Below are 19,996 nucleotides of genomic sequence, written 5' to 3'. Positions count from 1 at the left end.
CCCTCAGAAAGATGTCTGGCCATCATGGGAGCCATTGAATTGAATAAGTTGATTGTTTATAACAATAAGTGGGACAATTCACATGAAAAACAGCTAAAATATTCGTATTTCTGATCAGTGACAATAAAATCATCTCCATTGTTTATGACAACACCAAATAGGTATTGAGTCTATTCGTATATTCATCGTTCCTTGTATCAGTTCATTGAGCTAATTCATGAGTTAATTAGTTCATTGAGCTAATTCGTGAGTTAATTAGTTCATCTTGCAAAAAACAAGGAACTAATTCTATCAAGTAATCACTTGTCGGTAAGTCACATGCGAATTTATCAGCCGAGCTGCAGTTACAGGGCGTCGGTAACGCAGCGCAACATTTCACGAATCTACACCAGGGGGGGTGGAGGGCGACTTCGCCAATCAGCTGTTCGTAACCCGGTGAAAGCAATGGCGACGTGGAAGGTAGGATTTTTTCGAAACCGTTAGTTATCATGATCCGTAAAGACTATCGGGCACTCGTTGCTGAGCGTTAGTGGTTTTTCTCACGTTTTTGTGTATTTAATTCGAGATTTTAATAATGAATATTGTTACGTGCATTGCGCCTGTTAATATCGCTGTCATCAAATACTGTATGTAAACTTTGGTTTATTTTCTTAACTATTCATTGACTAATTTTTGAGTGGATTCGAGGCCCAGTCGTGCCCTACATTTTTGTATTGTTGATTATTGATCCTTCGACCTTTTCCGGTTTTTAAATTATAAATAAATAATTGTTTTTCCCTAAAATTTGAATGATGAAAGATGGCATGCGCGCGCACCAATGCACGACTGACAGAAGAGATTTAATCTGTCAAAAGAATTTTAGTTGAAGCAATTATCATTCAGATGCTAATTTTCAAATGAATATAAATTTCATAAGAGATGTTGGTTCTGTATAAACGCTCTTTCTCTAGATTTTTTTATGGTGACCAGAAGAGAATTTAATATTTTCTTGATTAATTAAACAATGTTTTCCCTCAAAACTCTATGGATTCCTTTGAAAATAGAAAATATCGTTCAATGGATTCATGATAGAAAAATTAGGGACTGGAGATTACATTAGATTTAAAAAATAGAATTTTTCTTTTCTCATGGAGAATACCTATACCTTGACTCCAAGAACTGTGTTATTCAGTTCAAATAACTGTATTTACTTGATGAATAATTCATATTTCATAATTCATATTCATAATTTTTTTTAATTTGTCCTCATCGATGTTTTGCTTATAGTAAATTGCATTTAATTTGCAGGGGGAAAGCGCGATGACGAGCTCATTCTTCCTGTCAATGACTCCATCAGTGCGTCATTGGACACTCATGAGGTCAGTACCAAATAATTTTAGAAATACCATTCCCGGAGTAGAGAAGTTGAAAAGAATTTATCAGGAAACCTCTCTTGAATGGATTCATTTCTTTCAGTAAAATGTTAATGAGACTCGGCCTATTTTATTGTGAACCTGACCTCCTGTATCTTGATCGCTCGGTTCTATTACATATCCCTACAAATTTTCATTGTTCGCAGTATTTTTTTTTAACAATACAAATTAAAAAAATATATATTCCAGTTATGTGCAAAGACCTCCGTAATGGCGAGCCCGGACTTCGATGCAGATCGAATTTGGCTCAATGGAAGGGAGGAGTCAATCAATAATCCCCGACTGCAGAATTGTTTACGAGAAAGTACGACAGATATAAGACTATTCAATGTCTTGTATTTCATCAAAGCTCTAAATGAATTACATCACTTTTGTAGTTAGAAAACGCTCTCAACTATCGCCTGAGACCGAGAACTGGAAGCTCCACATATGTTCGAAGAATAATTTTCCAACAGCAGCGGGTCTGGCATCGAGTGCTGCTGGTTATGCATGCTTAAGTGCTGCACTTGCCAAATTGTACAAAGTTGAAGGAGACATTAGTACAATTGCTCGGTCTGGATCCGGGTCGGCATGCAGGAGTGTGTACGGTGGTTTTGTACGTTGGTATGCAGGCATTGACCCCAACGGAAGTGACAGCATCGCCAAGCAAATTGCCCCTCCGTCTCATTGGCTGGAAATGAGAATTTTGATTCTAGTTGTACGTAAAAATTTAATATTTTTCTGTCACGTTCGTTCCAGTAGGTGTTCGTTAGCTTCAATAATTATCCTAGAGATGATATCGCCAGCGGTGATTCCAGTGACAGATTCATATTAATTTTTCATGAAAAAATGAAATGAATGAAAAAATATTCTTCTCCTCATTTAGGTGAACGATGAAAGAAAAAAAACATCGAGTGCTATCGGCATGAAAAACGCTGTTTTGACATCAGAACTTCTCAAATATCGAGCTGAGCACTGTGTTCCTAAACGAGTAGAAGAAATGCAGCGAGCAATATTGAGTAAAAACTTTGAAAAATTTGCGGAGTTGATGATAAAGGACTCCAACCAGATGCACGCCATTTGTCTAGACACATCTCCCCCCTGTTTCTACCTCAACAACGTTTCGTTCAGTGTAATTGACCTCATCCATGCTTACAATGAGGCATCTAACAGTATGAAGGTATGGAATATAATTTTTCTACTGAAGTGATATGAGAACATAATTAGCTTCGAACAAAAAAAATGAGACTCCGTTGTTGACTCGTTTTATCGGGTACTTCATATTTACTTTCGTGTAATAATTGAGAAAATTCGATCATGTTGCAGGTGGGATATACAAACGATGCCGGCCCGAACACTGTTCTCTATTTACCAGAAAAGAACGTTCCCGAAGTATTAGGACTATTGGATTATTATTTTCCAACGGAATCTACGAAAAATAGCGAGTATAAAAGGGGAAATCCACCGCAAAGTCTTCCTCCCTCGAACGAACTCATTTTGAAAATTAATAGAGAGAAAAGTCAGCCAGGTCAATTAAAATACATAATTTATACTCGCGTAGGTGACGGTCCGACTTACCTCGAAAATCCTCGTGAGCATCTCCTTGACTCCAAAGGTTTTCCCGTTGGATTGTAATGATTCTGAGCACTTATTGACATTAGAATAAAGGTAAGGATGTTGATGTATGTTCGTTTTTATGAATAAAAATCTATTCTGGTTACGTGCTTGCTAATTGGAATGAAGATACGAAGATATGAAGAAGGATGTTTAGTTGATAAAATCAACTTTTAAAATATTTTTACTATTTTTAAAATATTGTCTGCATTTTCTTTGAAGTTCTGCATTTTTTTCAACTAAATAATGTTAAAATACCGAGAAAAAAAATCCACAAATGGGTCTACAGAATAACTAACGCTCCATTGACATTAATAAAAGTTCTGGTTGTACGCTGTCAATGGACCACGCGCGTTCTTTTTTATCTTCCAAAACTTTCACTGATCTTTCACTTACCTGTCCGGTGATTATCAATGTTTAGGAATTATTGAAAAGTATTTTCAAACAAGATACCATGACAATTAATGCTAGACTATCAACACATCGCTAATTAATAAACTTGAATTATTTTTAGTATATACATTAACGATACAGGTGCGAATTATTACGGAAGAAAATAAAAGTTTATGTACAAAAATTTATGTAAAAATTAGAATATAAAATGCACAGGTGTTTTAATGCAAGCCATCAGTATTAAAATTCTTAAAAATTCGAAATAATTTTGGAGCTTAATTGGGCTTGCAAAATTTGGAAACGCAGTGCCATTTCCTTGGCTTGATCTTTAAGCTTTTGGGATTCCCGTTGAAGATCCTGGACTTGTCGTTCAAGATCTCTCATGTTTCTCGTGTTCATATGCTCCATATACTTCTCCGCTTCCCTTCTAAACCTTGGAATGCCATTGTCAGAAGGACCTTCACAGTTTTCACAGCAGTCGGACCAGAATCGGAGATCAATCGATGGAATTTCATCGCAACTGATGAGACTATTGTCCCCCTCAGGGAGTTGGAAGACATCCCGTTGGACTCTAGTGATGTTATCGCCGTTGTCGCAAAGGATTCTGGCTAGACTGATCTGTTTAAGCTGTTGCAGTTGTTCTGGTTTGAAGACTGAGGGATTCTCGTACCAAAATCTGTCCGCATCTCTAGACCTGCGAAACTGTTCCAACAGCAGGCAGTTGAACAATGGACCAACTTTGGCGTTGGGCAGTTGATCCTCCAAAATTCCACCGACCCAAACGTCCATATTTCCAGGATGTCCATAGAGCTCCTTCAATTTTCTTCTCACTCGTGAATTACTAATTTCCCCAGCGAGATCTTCAAAGTCATCAACACTCGACATACCGCAGTACTTTCTCCACTCCAGATACCCTGGGATTCCGTGCTCCCTAGCCCTCTGAATGTTCATGGCTGCTAAATCCAGAGCAACTGCATGAGCTGTTCTGAAGAGCTCCTCAGTGAGCTCAGAGTTGAGATTCTGCTCTGGTAATTTGAGTTTCGCAGCAGTAGCGAACATTCCACGAAGGAGAGGATCAACACCACCTTCATCAACAAGTCTCCAAGGGGAGAAGAAAGCGTCACGTAGACTGAGAGGTCCCTGAGGAATGCTTCCAAATGTCTCGTTCAATCTCTCCAAACGCGGTTGAATGAGCGAATGTCCGAATCGCAAAGCAGCAGTTGCAAAGACGTTTGAAATTCGGGGATCCAAATCGGGATCATAACCAGTGTAAGCTCCAATCAACTCCTCGAGAGTTTTTCCAAAAACCATGGGCATCCATTGCTGATATGTGATGTGTTGCATTTCAGCTCCAACAATTTTCCTGGCTTCCTGATACAACTTTTCTCCAGACCAATGAGGATTGAACTCTCCTAAACTCCTGACAATACGATTGTGCTCCCTCAGCCAAATTGTGTGCATTGCCAGCAGTCCCACCTGTTCATTAGCACGAAAGTCTCCAGTGACAAAGCAGTTGATAGAGCTTTCCTGAGGATTTCTTCGACAGTCCACAAACTGTCCAGACATATAGGGTAACATTGCTTTTCGTCCTGGAACTGCAGCCCCTTCTCTCAACAATCCCCGATCATTCTGGAGGTCCCTAAGATCCCTGGCCACGTTATCATCGTATCCATAGACCTGAGAAGCATCGATAAAACTTGTCAACTGATTCATCTGTTCCCTCGGGGTCATTCCGTGCCCCCAGAGAATACTTGTCATTCCCGACCCACAAACAGCACTAGATCTCACAAAGTCAATGCAACGTCTGTTGGTAATTCTGGGGTCTCCAGGAGGTACTTCCATTGGAAAACATGGAGCTGCATTTTCACATGACTTTTTGCAGTCAATCCCGTCCCAGGATTCACTGGAGACTGCGGGGAGAGCGTGATCAAGGTCATGATCCAAAAACTGACCCCACTGCATCAACATGTGAGTTAATTTGTCGTCCGAAGTGATTTTATTAGTTGAAATAATTTTTGTGGATATTAATCTCGCTGGGGGCTTTAGGAATCCAAAGTATAGCTTTGTTTTGTCCCACCCAATCGGCTGAGAAAAGCCATTCTCATAAATCGGTTGAAGAATCCTCCGAAATCCCGTGTAAGAGGATCCCCAGGTTGTGTGTTTCAAATTATTACAAGTGCCGTCGGCTGTTCTATATTTACTGTGAAAGCACAAATTATTACATTTTGGTTTCTGCCTGTGGCCAGTGCAGTCCGACAGCTTTTCAATCTCCCTGACTTGTTCGTGCGTCAAAATATCGCTATAATTGAATGGCCCTGAAACGTTGGCCTTCATCCCTCGATTAACAAATCGTCGAATATTGACTAGAGTTCGTTCGAAAATCTCGGCAGGTCTGGCATTGGCCCTGGCGATTTTATTCGGAAACCTGGCGATTCTGAAGGGATCGGTGTGGCCGGTCGGAGGTGCACCGCCGACCCCAAATAGTCTTGCTAGTGTTTGATTTACAGCTCTGTCAATACTGTCTGTTGCGTCCTGAAAAGCTCGCTGAACGATGCTGCTTGACGTCACCAGGCTTTGCTTGATTTTTAACAGACTTTGGGCAGTGGCTCGACCGTTGTTATTGGCAGCGTTGCATTCGTACCTTCCGGAATCACTCGCTGTAACGTTTTGGATGTACAAACTCCCTCCACGTGAGATTCTGTACCTGGGGTTGGGTTCCAAAGCACTTCCGTCTTTTTTCCAATGGATCACGGGCTTTGGTTCACCTTCTGCGCGACAGGGAAGCTCAACGGTGGCGGCTACCTCTGTTTCCAAGTCCTCTGGTGGCTCGTAAATCAATCTCGGAGGGCTGGTATCTCTGGAGACGACTTTCAGGTCTGCGCTGACCTCGGCGAAGCCCTGAATATTCCTTGCTTGGCAGATATAACGAGCGGAGTCACTGATGGTTGTGGAGATGATTCGCAAGGTTGTACCTTCGTCCTCCAGGAACATCCTATCGTCTCCTCGGATTCGCTGACCATTTCTCCACCACTCGATCAGCGGAAAGGGACGAGCCTCGGCCCTGCATGTGAATACGATGTCCTCACCGGCGGTCACTGACTGGGAGTTGGGAATTTCTGTGAAACGGATTGAGGGAGTTGCGGTGATGATCGCTCGGGCCTTTCGGGATACTGTTGAACCCATTTTGCTCTCAGCAATGCACTCGTACTCTCCAACATCGTTCTCAGAAATATCCGAAATAACCAGAGTACCGTCCTCTTTTATGATGTAGCGTGAGCCATCTGGATTTACTTCGTCGGAATTGCGCATCCATTTTATTTTTGGTTTTGGATCGCCAACTACTTTGCAGGTGAAGGAAGCTGTTTCACCGATTGCCAAGTGGATGTCTTCTGGGCCTTCCATTATCTTTGGAACATCTGATGAATGTAAAATAGAAATGTGTGAGGGGTGGAATTAGTTCGTCTTGGTGGAATGAAAAATCCTAGTCGATAATTTTTATATTATTCGCGAGCTACAATCGTTGGGCCAGGAGGACAATTTGTCACTGCGAAATAATTTTATTAATAATTTGCTAGAAAAATGGACTAGATTAATTCATAATTTCGGAACTTTAATTGACCCAGCGAGTCTACTATTGCTAATTACTCGATCATATGCATGAAAACAAATGAAACATACGGCAATGGAAATCCTCAGTGGACATAGAGGTGAGTGATCGACCTTCCATCTCCACTGGAGCTTGACAAACTGCACTCGTCTCCGATGGCCCTTGGCGAAGTCGTTCAACAAGCCAAAGAAGATCACAGTCACATACCAGTGCATTGCTGTCCAATCTCAGGCGCGTCATTGGCCCAACATTTTCAAAGGCATCCGCCGGTATTCTGTGGAGTCTGTTGTTCTGCAAAAATAGTCTCTCCAACTTTGGTAGATCGCTGAACGTTCGCGGTTCGATCTCCGTCAGACGATTCTCATGGAGATAGAGCTGTCTCAAGTTTGGCAAGTGTGCAAATGCTCCAACAGCTACTGAAGTTATTCGATTCTTGTACAAGTATAGAATAGTCAAGTTCGAGAGGCCAACGAAGGCATTCGCCTTTAAATGCCGGACTTTGTTATCATTCAATAGAATTGTATCGAGATTTTTTAGTCCATGGAATGTACCAGGTGGTATATCAATGATATCGTTGAATCTCAGGTCTCTGGAAAGGAATTATTATCGTGAGAAAAAATTCAAACACTGAATTCGATTTTTATTTGACACTCAGGCTTAGTTTTGCCTAATTTTGTTAAATTAAAATTCATTAAAAATCAATCCGAATGATAAATTGCGTTTTGTGTTGCGTAGTAATGAGACAATTTTCATTCATTATGAGTGGGTGAACAATTTAATAATTTTTCTCCGATGATGAGACTCGTGGCTGAGAAAACTACGACTCTTCAGCGAAGAAGAAGAGGCGTAAATAATTTACTAAAATAGTCTCGGGAAATGTAAACTCGAGTGAGAGGGTGTGAATGACCAGAGCCATTCTGTTATTTAACTTTTCAAATTCCACGTGAGTTTCAAATTACCGTGTGAGTTTCAAATAGTTTACGAAAAAGAATAAGCGTAAATGAAATGTACATATTTATAGTGATTTCTCGACTTGTAAAAAAGAGTTCCATTCGTTCGCATTAAAAGAATGACTAATAACATCTAATTAGTCGTATAATAATAATTCAATTGATTGGTGCGTTTTTCCCGTCAGGATGATAAAACGTTGATAGAACGTTTTGAAGAGGATTCACTGCATGCTACTTACGGGAAATTATAGTGGGCGATCGGGTTAGTGCGGAACCGTGTCAAAAGATAAATGTTGGGGGTCGGGTCACAGTGAATGGTCCTTCTACACGGGTATTATCATTTCTACCTAGTTTACTTAATTTATCATGGGGAAAATTCTTGACAATCATGAAGGAAAAAATTGATAAAACATGTTAAAACATAAACACGTGGAAACATATTTCTTCTAAAGCAAAATGTTCAATAAAAATCTAATGATATGATTCGAATTCCAAAGGCTACCCCTCCTAGATCTCCAGATATTCACGGAGAATGGGCCAGTGGTAAAAGTCAACGTGAACCTGACTCGACAACAACAAAAGAAATTCATCATTTTACTTACAAAATGGTAGAATTTCCTGACACCCTCGGTACTCTGGTGATCCCCTGGAACATGCATCGTACAGCAGTTTGATAACACCAGCATTTTCTGGGACAGTCTTTGGAGATGTTATCGGGTCTTCCCTGAGGCGAAGACAATGCAGGAACCAAAGCCGCCAACAGGAGTAATCCTCTGGAGATTCTCATGTTCGATTAATTGCCCTCTGTCTAATCCATTAACACCACGACTCCTGACATTCGCTTTTTTATCTTGTTCTGAACCCCACAAAAGGTCATACAGTTTAGTCTAAAATATTTGATGATCTCAGCGAGCCGAGTTCAAGCGGAGCGCGGGTGTACGAGTTAACTGGCCAGGGGTACCTTCAGCGACTGAGCCAATGGGTTCTCAGTGGACTGGTATGAGTGCGTGCAGCTTCAACAAGTGAGACAAAATCAAATAAAAGGAGACGACCAGCATTGGAAGCGGGAGTGGTGCTCAGAGAATGAGAGCCGATGAAGAACTCATGGTCTCGTGCTACGGTCATGAGTGAGATGAAAGTATGTCATGCTATAGTGAATCAAGATGAAGGACTGTGTTTGCTGAACTATTTGAATCCTGATAAACAACAAAAAGGGGTGAAAAAAATATATATATCCAATTTGCTGCCACATAATGACACTAATCCACTCGTTGTTGCATTTCCTACTTCACGCCCCTATCCATTCTCCGTAGAAAGCCCAGCAAAAATAGCCGGAGGAGATCCTGATGGAGAATGCGCGCCTTGGAGTCGCCTTCTTGCCTCTTTATCCTGATTTTTTTTACCGAGTCTATCCTCTTCGGTCTCTTTTCGCCTCAGGCGACTAGTTACACATCATTGTACATTTTAATTCGTCTAGTAAATACTCTAGTTACATCTCCTAGATCTTGTGTAAGATATTGGGCCTCTCCGAGGACTTCAGCGATTTTTTTGCCAGTGAAAGGCTTTTCCAATTTTGTTTTTGAGTATTAGACCTTTTGTTCGAGCCTCATTGGCAAGGATTTTATCTTTAAATTTTTCAAGTTCGAATTTACATTTTAATAATGCAAGAACAGACGGAAAATTTTATTGAAAAATTACTGTTCCTCTCAGAATTCCTTCTCCTCTGAATTTAGTCCCCCATAAGACTCCTGCACCATTTGAAGTGAAATAATATTTAACTCGGATCTATGAGAATGAGACGACTCCCCATGAATATGAATGTGGTAATTCGATCAATTGAGAAAACCCATAAAACCGAATGAATGTAAAACGAATAGTTGAAAAGTACTGGCGCCATTGGGCCATAGACAGACGGGTAATTTCAGTTACAAAAGGCATTCTCACAGTTAGTTATGTGTGTTAAAACATGGACACATGTGCCTGCATCAACAAAGACCCTGAATTTCGTAATCAACCTTTTTTTTCCTCTCAGGTCGTTCCAGCTGGTTCCAGGCATTGAACACGGTTGATCAGAGGAGGGCGGCGGGGACGCGACGTCCACCTCCATCCCGGATTCGTCGTTAAACATATTTGTGTACAGTCTCGACCACCCAAAGGGATTCCTTCTCGGCTTCGCAAAAGTCCAATGCTCCAAAAATAACCAATGAGTCAATGCCTCTGACCTCTCCTTCTCTCATCTGTATCATTGATTAATTTTTTTTTTCTTCGTTTCAATTTAATTAGTAATCTTCGTCAATAAATTTATCATTTATTTATGAAGACTATATAGTAGTAGACGAGGGTCTGAGATGTGGGGAATAAAGATGCAGATATTTCCTTTTATCAATAGCTTCAGTCTTACGCCATCGAGTCACAAGATTAAGAGTTAAGAGGAAAAAAATAAAACCAACAAGAGTCTATCGAAAATGAAAGCAAATGAAATTGTTCAGATCTTTGTGTGGGGAATCAATGAGGTCCTCTATCCCTGTAGAGTATAATCGTCGAGATATATTCCTGTAATCGAGTGATAGTGGGTAAGACAAGCTTCCGTAGTATATTACAGTAATTATGGTATGAATAATTTGCTGAATGGTCAATAGACAAAGAAAGCATTTTCTATGTGTCCCATAGTAAAACAAATTACGTAACAATGATTAGAAGTGAAGAAAATGCCCATTGATAAGGATTGAATCTCGTCATATCAAAATAAATATAGGGCACTGCATGTTAAACTCGTCAATAACGAGGTCTCGATTCACTGGTTCCAATCCCTAGGACAATCTTTATCGATAAACAACAAATATAAAAAAACGTGTAAAACGTAATTTTACTGACACCAAATATTCAACTTATAAGTTTGGTCATTGAAAATGACAGAATCTACACTCTGGTCTGCACTAAACTATAAAATATACTGACATTTCCGTTGGAGCGCATTCTGATTATTAAAAAAAAAATGAAAATTGTTGAGAAATTAGAACGCGTGTCCAGCATCTCCGGCTGCAGCCTTTACGAAATCTATATTAGATAGGCGAACACTATTTCGAGATAAAAATGTTAAATGTTGTTGAACCCCGCACGATGTTCTATCGCAATATTTTTTTATTCGACTCCCGGCAATGTCTGGTTCATCGTACGAATCTGACATACCTAAATAGCCCTGAGTAACGATAAATATTGCAATAAATTTTGGCATCGGTTCGTGCTTGTTTTGGGAGCTTCACATTCCTTGAAAGTGAAATGTGTGCGTTACTGCTCCAATTTCCCAAAAGTCGTTAACCTCGAGCTTTGGACAATACCAAAGGGCGAAATAAACTCCAAATGATTTATTTGTTTACTGAGGGTACGGGTGGAACCGAGCCGAGGCTCCGGCTATTGAAGTCAACGATTAATCTCTCAAATATAAACTTTATTCAAGTAACCAAGGCGTTCTTGCATTAGTCCAGATACATTCATCTATTGCATCTACTCTCTCAGCCAAACGATCGATTACAAGTCATAGTGATAGCTTTTTCGTTATATTCTCGCTCAATTAAAGGGGTAACTTTCTGTTACTATAATAACAGGTGTAGAAAATAACAAAATAAGTCAATTATTAAATTACCATATTTCTTTACAATTAATGAATAACTTAATTCTACCTGCGAGTCGCGCTTGTTCAATAATTCACAAATACTTATGCCTAAGTATAATACATATATATCGAAAAAAAATGATGCAGAAATAAATGTTACACAATGGAAAAATTAATCAAGATAAACTAGTTGATTATTTAATACGTCGCCCTATTATCTATCCCTCCGCCATCATTTCATTCGTATAATTCCATATATCTACCAGATATGACTAATAATGACACGAGCTGTGATTGAAATTGAAACCCTTTCGTACCGATGTCACTCTCTCAAATTGGACCATCATCATAAAACAAATTAAAAGAAATGAAACAAATAGTAGTTCATTTCCCCATTGGCATCTAAACTCTATATACAAATATTTAATTACACTGCCAATGTAAAGAACTCTAGAAGCTACCGACGCAATCACCTCAATCTGTTGAAACGTGCTACCCTAATTACCAGTTCTTTCAGTTATGTCAGTACGTCAACACTGACTGATTATAAATCAAATATCAAAAGACCTTCGTCGCAGATAATGGGACACCCTCACCCAGTCCGTAATTATCAAGATGAATTTATACACACTATTTCAGTATAATATAGTATTGCAAATGAATTTGTTGTTTCACAGATCGTCGATTGAATCCCCTCACGCCAGTTTCATGTAGATTGTCCTATCCCTCACTTTGCAGTGTCTGAGCTCCCTCAAGGCTCGTTGTGCCTCACCAGATGATGAAAAAGCCACTCTGGCATCGCCAGTGGGCATTCCCTTGTCATTGTATCGTCTAATGACATTTTCCCTCTTGACATCGAAGTCCCTGAAGAACTCAATGATCTCGTTGATATCAGCCTTGAAGGGTACATTCTCGAGGGAGAGAACGCAACCAGGTTTTCCAAAGCCCTCGACGTAATCCAGTGATGAGCCAGGTGGACATGGGCCTGGTCTGTTCATGGGCATGTGTCTGGGAAGTGACATGATACCAGGTGGTCCCCTGGGTAGGCCAAATCCTCCGTTTCCAAACCTGGGTGGATGATTTCCCATCGGCGAAAATCTCGGACGATCCTGAAGGGGCAAGGGAAACGGCTGCTGTGTATCCCCAAATTGTGTGTCGACATTCGCCAACATATCCAGCATTTTATTTCTCGCAACGAGCTCAATGGTGGGGAAATTTTTTCCCATTGGTAATCCACTCTTACCAGTCGCCCTAACTGCCTCCTCTGCACTCTCAAATTCACAAAAACACTCGCCCGCTGGTGCGCCATGATTGTTCAACATCATATGAATTCTACGTGGTACAATTCCAATATCTGAAAAAAAGTCTTGAATATCGCGTTCAATCACCTGGAAAGGTAATCCCCTCATGATAATGCAATCGGGTGTACTGGCTTCACCAAGTGTTTCCTGTTCGTGGGTGCGTTTGGCTTGAGCATATTTATCATCGCTTATCGACATCGCTGTGATAGATTTTTGTCCTATTTTCAATGGGCTTGCTAACGCAGCTTTAGCATCCTCACCTCTCGAGAATTGTACATATGCCATGTACTGGGCTGTACCACTCGAGTCTTTCTTCGACGTTACGAATAGATCGTTTATTTTACATTCTTCAAATTCCTTGGCAATGTCGGCGTCTTTGGTAAATGAGGGAAGATCGGCAAGTAAAATACAGGAGTTTCGTGAATCATTGCAACTGCTCTCGGTATTCTCCTCGCTTTTTTCACGCTCTGGAACGTAGGAATCGACGGCCTTATCGAAGAGACTTTCATCGAGTGAACACACCTCGACTTCCGATCCACGGATAAATCGTGGAACACTGAGAGCTAGCTCTTTACCCTCGGGTTTGAGAAATCTGATGTAAGCTATTCCTACTCGATTACCTTGAGTATCATTGATGAGCTTTAAACCATCTTTGCGAATGTAGATACCCTGAAATGCATGTCTAACATCTCCGTAAGTGGTATTCAATGGCATATTACGAACTTCTATACAGTGACCGATTGATTTATCGAATCTCCCCCCGTTACCACCATTTCTCGACTTTTGTCTGTCAGAGTTTCCAGAAAAATTATCGTAAGGTGATGAACTTGTCTGAAAGGCATGAGGATTTCTCCTGCCATCCAACTCCTGCATTTTACTCAACAAATGTGAATTCCCCCTCGAATTGCCTCGGAAATTGTTATTCCCAAAGTTTGAAAAATTATCAAAGGGTGCGGATCTCATGGGAAATCTTATGTCACTCAAACGTGGTGGTCGATCATTCGGCCACTGATTGTCACGTTTCAACGAATTAATACTGGATAGTCCCAGGGACGGCGGCAATGAATTAAGAGCCAGTGAATTAATCGCAGATGATTGGAGCCCACTCCCATTAATACCATTGAGTGCTTGAAATTGATTAGATTGAATGAGTGACGCTGGTCCAACTGCTGGAAAATTCATAGATCTATCTGTCTCTGGAATTGCAGCAATACCTGCACCGAGTATACCCGGTGCTAAAATCAAAGGCATTTGACTCTGGGGAGGGACCTCCCAAATGCCATTCTCCATAGCATTTCCCCCAGATGTATTTCCCTTTTTCCCCGAGCCTTTGCTCCCACTCTGTTTATCCTTGGGAAATGATCCAACAATAACCACCTCCCCATTATCATCGTCCTGATTATCTTTGCGTCTATCGCTGTGTGAACTACGCTTGTTGTCTCTATCCCGTGAACGTGTACGATCTCGCGAACGAGATGGATCTCTACGTCGTCTGCCACGATCGCGACGATCACGCGATCGACTTCTGTCTCGTCTACGTCTGTCTCTACCACGATCACGCCTGTCTCTGTCACGATCACGATCACGAGATCGTGATCTGTCCCGCGATCTCGATCGATCTCTACGATCTTTACGATCTTTGTTCGACTCACTCTCATTTTCGCGTTCTTTGTCGCGTTTCGTTTCAACCGCCAGCGATGGCTTCTGCTGGAGCTGCTGGGAATTAGCAAGAGTAACACTGGATTGTTGGGGCACTGCTGGCACTGGTGTTTGCATAAATGATTGGAGAGATAATGTCTGCTGACGCGCCGCTTCGATCACCTTCTGCATCTCGGTACGAGAACTTAGCAAAAGTTTAATCTTCATCTCTTTGATTTTTCCACCGTCGTTCATCATTGCCTGACGGGCATCCTCATCGGTGCTGTGGGCCAATAATTTCATGTTTTTTTTTTTGTTTGCTTTTGATAAGAAAGAAAAGAGAGGGGAAGAGTTGAGTGGGGGAAAAAACCAACGAAGAGTGATAATAAGTTTTCTGAGAATATTGAACGACTAGGGAGCGATATCTGCAGCAAGATGAATTGTTTACCTGAAAGCTATGAAAGCATCGCCCAACTCGCCGCCGACTATGTGGACACCACCCTCGGGAATGCTCAGCCCACGGAAGAACTGACGGATGTCAAGGGCATTTGCTGACCATGCCAAGTTTTGAAGTCTGATTATTACACTCATTTTGGAATAGTGTAGGAGAAATTGGGTATAATCTGTAACCGAAGGGAGGTAATAACAGTTGTTAATATGCTTGGGATTTTTAATTTTTCTTAGTAGAAATAGTGGATATTGATTTTGATTGTTTTGTAGCTTTCGAAACTTAATTAGAGGGGTCTTAATACTAGGGAGGAGAATGAATATTTGCGAATATTCGAGCACATCAATACGTTTGGTACATTGTCCTTGATTGCAGCAATCGACTCGGAAAGCAGGGATCATTAGAACGTCTCGTTTCCTGAATGAATTACGAGATTGTAACGAGGTCAAATGTCACCAGCCTTGAAAACTATATAGATAAACTTAGTATAAAATAAATCACAGATACCAAAGGAATCCTCCCGTGAATCAGGGTCTGTTTTCTTATGGGTGATTAAATTTAAGCAATTTTGTTGTTTAATAAATCTTCTTTGGTGTCTGAATAATTTATTTGAATTCTATCCCTTTCTGGGTCTAATATTCTGGAACGTGTGGAAGCTGCCATTCCTTCATTTGATATTTTATCAGGAATTCCGTTTATTCATTCAACTATGCTGACGATTAAAATTTGTCAACATTTAAGTTTTAACAATTATTATAAACATATAAGGTAATTGGAATGACATTGAACATCTGTCAATCTATCAAAAAGTCGTTATCATTGACTTTTCATTTTGTCAGACGATCACTCTCCACTATGACATTCCAATTAGTTTTATTTATTTATTATCTAGGTGAAGGCTATGATTTTTTAATGAACTCGTGAACGATACAAAATAAAAAATAAAAATCCCCAAAAATTCATCAAGAATAAACTGCCGAGTGTATGAAGATGAATTTTCAAAGTCTGCAGACGGTGGAGGGAGGCCTCGGGCAACATCCGTTTAAAAGATGATTTGGCAGAAAAACGTCGGAGTCTAATGCATTTTGGAAAAATGTTTCTCTTTGGAAACTTCCTTACACTTATTTCCATCTGTTTTACACTCTGTTGTCACGTTCATTTAATATTCAACAATAAAATTTCACTTCCGTTTCGTGTTCTGCGAGGCAGGCGATAAGAAGCAGATGGGCAGAATGCGTAAAGTGGAAAGGAAACTCAATTTCGTATAGTCATGAAAAAAAAAATGCATCAGTAGCAGGTCAAAAGTCAAAAATTATTCATCGTCTCACTACTGTTTTGATTAATATATAATTTTGTGATAAACCAGTTAAAAAAATTAGTATTGAAAAATTGTAATTAAAATTGGAAAATGAAGACTGTAATTAAAGGGCATCCAAATACGTGAACTAATTAGAGAGAATGCTTGTGCTGTTATAAAAAAATATGCCATAATATTTCGTATTTTCGGCTTCTGGAATAAATATTTTTTAAAATTTGGGAATTTTGCAACATAATATGCAAAGAGACCAGGTCCGCGCTTATGTCGGTTTCTAGGGAGGGGAACTAATGTCCAGAAAAGTGACGTAAGATTTGAATACTCTTTGTGATTAATTTACGACATCGTAACCATCATCGGGCGCTCAAAGCAAATTTCCGTAGTTGAAACAGCCTTTGAAGCTCGCCTAGGATAATTCATGGGTAATTAAAAATGTCTTAAGAAGTCGTGTACAAATACACTCGATTTTTCCGGAATTAATTATGGTTCCACTGCTTATGCTAAAAGCTCCACTCCAGAATCCTTAAATAACCATGCTCAAATAATTGAAAAAAAATTCTCATCTTATTTTAAAGTAACTATAAAGCCCATTAAGAAAACCCAAGGTGATTCTGATTCCAACAAGGACCACGTTCCAGTTTCCAACAAAAATGTCCTCCAAAAATATTTTCAATGTTGATCAATTAGAATTTTTATACTAAAAACCGACGTTTGAACTGCATAGAATTAATTAATTATTTGTAAGCAAAACATGTGATATGTGATATTTAGAAATAGATTAAAGATTTTTTGCAGTTCTCCATGAACTGTTGGATGGATATTGGCATGTAGCATCGAGTTTAAGATCAAAGTGTTAAACAAACTATGATATTGGCATTGAATCATCGTCATCAAGTGTTGGGACGCAAGTTATGTTGAAAATTTTAGGTGAAATTGTTGTAAGTTAAAGGAAACCCGGTCCCTGTTATCTGTGCAAAAATCTCCTGAATCCGCGCCCGAAGAATTCCTCGACGTGCATTCAGTCACCCATTGGAAATTCGCCAAATCCCAATGAAAAACGATCCCAATAAATTCTGAAAATGGACAAACCACTTCATCATTTTATCACGTGACTATACACCGAAAAACGACAGCCCTCGGCTCGACCATTGTCTGGTGCACCAACGTCTAAACAATAGCGCACAAATAAATTATTTTCCATCCTTCTGGTGTCTAGTAAAATCGACCACAGACACCAGATGTTGACCCAACGCTGATAGACGAGGAGAATACATCAGTGCAGCCGTGCGGCTCTCAAATAAATTGATGCAGGATGAGCAATGAAAAGCCAGCAGTAGAAAAACTAAGTCTGCTTCGGCACGATGACGAAACTCAATTCCAACTGCATACAATATCAATTCATTCAGAGTTAAAACACTGACAGCCTCCTCAGCAATCTCCTTCACAATCGGAGGCTTAAGAATTGTTTTCAGGGAGTTTCAACAATTAATGTCAATTATCGCACGATTTATCAAAGAGAAGGGAGAGTAAACGAGATCGCAGAAATTATGAAAAAGTTCCGTTAATATAGCCGCTTCATTAATACGATCAATCAATTTTGTTTGGTCTCAAAAAAAAAATCGAAATCATCAAAAAAACAGTTGCCACGTGTGGATACGATGAGATGCATTCATCAGTGAGGAACTGCTGTCCAGTTTGACTGCTAACAGGGACAGCATGACTACCGGAGTGATTTATCAGGATTGATGGGAGAGTTTTGTTGATATTTTGCAACAAGTCAAGTGGAGTATCTATATTAATTTTACTATTTTAACGCTTAGTATCGTGCTTCTCTGGATTTTCATTTCCACAGCAGCGTGAACTTACCTCTACGATGGAAATACTTATAATGGGTATACTTTGGACTAGTGTAACCGAACAAGTACAACTAACATTTGATGTATCTCAATTTATTTTCAAATATATATAGACCGAGTCTTGGTCAGTGCTCGTGAACGTTGGGAGTGAACATAGCCTGAAAGCATTATTTCCATTTCCAGATTAAAGGGGCAGGGGGGAGGATTAATGAACGCAGTACCTTCCAATAAAATTCAATTCTTCCCTTTTGATGTCTAATACTGGGGAAATTCGACTATGGTCAGTGGCCAATCTTGGGATAAGCTACTTACCTTCTGGTGTATGAAAGGTCTGATTTCAATCAGGTAAGATTCTCATTAAAAACCCATTAGAAAAGTCCCCATAGTTTAACCCAAGTCTTTAAGACTAAGAGAGCGTCTCCCATCGGTAAACGTTAGACTCATCAGTGAAATATGTAAAATTACTATCCCTCGCAAACATTACTAATTTTATGAATAGAATTACCTTAGCAGGAACTCGACAAAGGATTTCCAGTCTTCGAGCGTGATGTTCTAAAATGTGCGTTAATGCAAGAAGATAATCGACGATATATTCAATTTATCGAAGATCCGTTGCTTTGATGATTAATCCAGGCAGAAAGGCGACGTTGAAAAAGCTGTTGTTCCATTGTAAAATCACACGGACATTGTTCATAGGATCGCGTCAAAATACCTGGCATATATCTATATATGATTACATATATATTTTGCAAAATTTTTATTTTTTCCTTTTTAATTCGCTTTCAAAACGTTGTTGTTCTTGATCGGGGTCAGAGGCACCTAAACAACGCGATTCAGCCTATAACCCTGCAACACACAATTTTTGTCTATTTGATGTTATCGTTCAGTGATCTCCAAAAATAATACATTGATCATGAAAAATACTACACTATTATATGGAATCCATTGCAATTAAGTCTTAAATGAGTTGATTCAATACAATTTGTATATTATTTTCATCTCTTTAAGTAATAAATTATCAACTTACCAGTCACCGAAAAGCGCACCAAGTGGAGTGAAGCCCTTGAACTCCCAATGAACGGCTTGTGAAGAATGAAATAAATGAAACGAAACTTCCCTCCTCTTCTCACACAGTCAAACGAGAAAAATATCTCTGTAGCATAGTTTTTTTTATTTCCACGTGAAAATCGAGTGAAATATTCGATAAAATAATTACGTCCAAGTATGAAAGACCTCTGTATTTTAGCAGATGTAAAATTGACGACACCCCGACGACGAGCCTCACGAAAATGGCGTAATGGCGAAGTGATTGCTTTGCCAAAGGAGGGAGTACACAGGAGGGGGAGAGAATCCTTGCCATTGGCTGTGAGAACCCCGGTTACGGTTTGTCGCGCAGTTTTTAAATGGCGACCGATCACAACGAACTACACTTTCGTATTTTTTGTTATTTTCTTGTTTTATTGAATAAATCACGATGATTTTCAGATATCCATATGACTGAGGAAAATATATATTGTTTTTGTCGGTTGCTAGACAGTTTTTCCTAGCGGTTAAACAACAATTACATTTTTCATGCGGATTCGCCGTGAAGTTTTATCCAACTGCACACTGACACCAGTTATTTTTTTTAAAGGAAGAACAGAACAAAAAAAAGTCACAGTCGTTTTTTTTAATAAAAAAAAATTTTTTAAGAGATTTCCCAGGACTTTTGTTTACACAAAGCGGTTATTAGAAACGGAATACATAGGGGATGTGGGCAATGACTATGGTACACTAGCAGAGCCACCAGTGAATAAAAATGATGCGTTAGAGTCGGTACAGTAGAGTTTCATCTTTCCTTCTCGAACGATTTTATTTATTTACAATAAAA

The 19,996-nt window shown here is 39.6% G+C and overlaps 3 protein-coding genes across 6 annotated transcripts; 1 reads left to right on the top strand and 2 right to left on the bottom strand.

The window, feature by feature from the left end:
* The first annotated feature begins 293 nt into the window (after positions 1 to 293).
* LOC135167289 (diphosphomevalonate decarboxylase) lies at positions 294 to 11,754 on the top strand. 4 transcript variants are annotated; one of them, XR_010299832.1, is made up of 8 exons: positions 466 to 626; positions 1,288 to 1,358; positions 1,602 to 1,716; positions 1,790 to 2,109; positions 2,278 to 2,571; positions 2,718 to 3,059; positions 8,453 to 9,171; positions 9,988 to 11,754. XR_010299832.1 is itself a non-coding variant. In XM_064130328.1 (7 exons), the coding sequence occupies exons 1-6, from the start codon at positions 575 to 577 to the stop codon at positions 3,024 to 3,026; spliced, it is 1,161 nt and encodes a 386-aa protein (XP_063986398.1). In that variant the 5' UTR covers positions 466 to 574; the 3' UTR covers positions 3,027 to 3,059; positions 9,988 to 11,754. The 4 variants fall into 4 exon arrangements, 3 of the variants coding, with proteins under 3 accessions (XP_063986399.1, XP_063986398.1, XP_063986397.1); XM_064130328.1 differs by lacking the exon at positions 8,453 to 9,171; XM_064130329.1 differs by lacking the exons at positions 466 to 626; positions 8,453 to 9,171; positions 9,988 to 11,754 and adding an exon at positions 294 to 459 and having other exon boundaries at positions 2,718 to 3,152.
* Positions 3,489 to 8,753, bottom strand: LOC135167277 (peroxidasin homolog). Its single transcript, XM_064130304.1, has 3 exons — positions 8,558 to 8,753; positions 7,077 to 7,594; positions 3,489 to 6,814 (listed from the first exon to the last, which is right to left on the bottom strand). Exons 1-3 carry the CDS (start codon positions 8,740 to 8,742, stop codon positions 3,648 to 3,650), a joined length of 3,870 nt encoding a protein of 1,289 aa, XP_063986374.1. The 5' UTR covers positions 8,743 to 8,753; the 3' UTR covers positions 3,489 to 3,647.
* LOC135167279 (uncharacterized) lies at positions 11,383 to 19,873 on the bottom strand. The gene is made up of 4 exons (XM_064130306.1): positions 19,154 to 19,873; positions 18,632 to 18,972; positions 14,956 to 15,130; positions 11,383 to 14,790 (listed from the first exon to the last, which is right to left on the bottom strand). Exons 3-4 carry the CDS (start codon positions 15,096 to 15,098, stop codon positions 12,264 to 12,266), a joined length of 2,670 nt encoding a protein of 889 aa, XP_063986376.1. The 5' UTR covers positions 15,099 to 15,130; positions 18,632 to 18,972; positions 19,154 to 19,873; the 3' UTR covers positions 11,383 to 12,263.
* Positions 19,874 to 19,996: the final 123 nt, after the last annotated feature.

This window comes from Diachasmimorpha longicaudata, chromosome 11, assembly GCF_034640455.1.
Source record: "Diachasmimorpha longicaudata isolate KC_UGA_2023 chromosome 11, iyDiaLong2, whole genome shotgun sequence".
Taxonomy (NCBI): domain Eukaryota; kingdom Metazoa; phylum Arthropoda; class Insecta; order Hymenoptera; family Braconidae; genus Diachasmimorpha; species Diachasmimorpha longicaudata.
The sequence above is the reverse complement of the archived record's forward strand: the minus strand, read 5'-3'. Positions and strand labels throughout refer to the sequence as shown.

Bases quoted from the DNA above. Each gene is read 5' to 3' on its own strand.
- LOC135167289 (XM_064130328.1), top strand. From the start codon at position 575: ATGAATATTGTTACGTGCATTGCGCCTGTTAATATCGCTGTCATCAAA. The intron at 2,110-2,277 runs GTACGTAAAAAT...CTCCTCATTTAG, and splicing joins TGAGAATTTTGATTCTAGTT to GTGAACGATGAAAGAAAAAA. The intron at 2,572-2,717 runs GTATGGAATATA...ATCATGTTGCAG, and splicing joins AGGCATCTAACAGTATGAAG to GTGGGATATACAAACGATGC.
- LOC135167277 (XM_064130304.1), bottom strand. From the start codon at position 8,742: ATGAGAATCTCCAGAGGATTACTCCTGTTGGCGGCTTTGGTTCCTGCA. The intron at 7,595-8,557 runs GTAAGTAAAATG...ATTCCTTTCCAG, and splicing joins TCAGGAAATTCTACCATTTT to AGACCTGAGATTCAACGATA. The intron at 6,815-7,076 runs GTATGTTTCATT...TACATTCATCAG, and splicing joins CACTGAGGATTTCCATTGCC to ATGTTCCAAAGATAATGGAA.
- LOC135167279 (XM_064130306.1), bottom strand. From the start codon at position 15,098: ATGAGTGTAATAATCAGACTTCAAAACTTGGCATGGTCAGCAAATGCC. The intron at 14,791-14,955 runs GTAAACAATTCA...ATTGGCCCACAG, and splicing joins GATGCTTTCATAGCTTTCAG to CACCGATGAGGATGCCCGTC.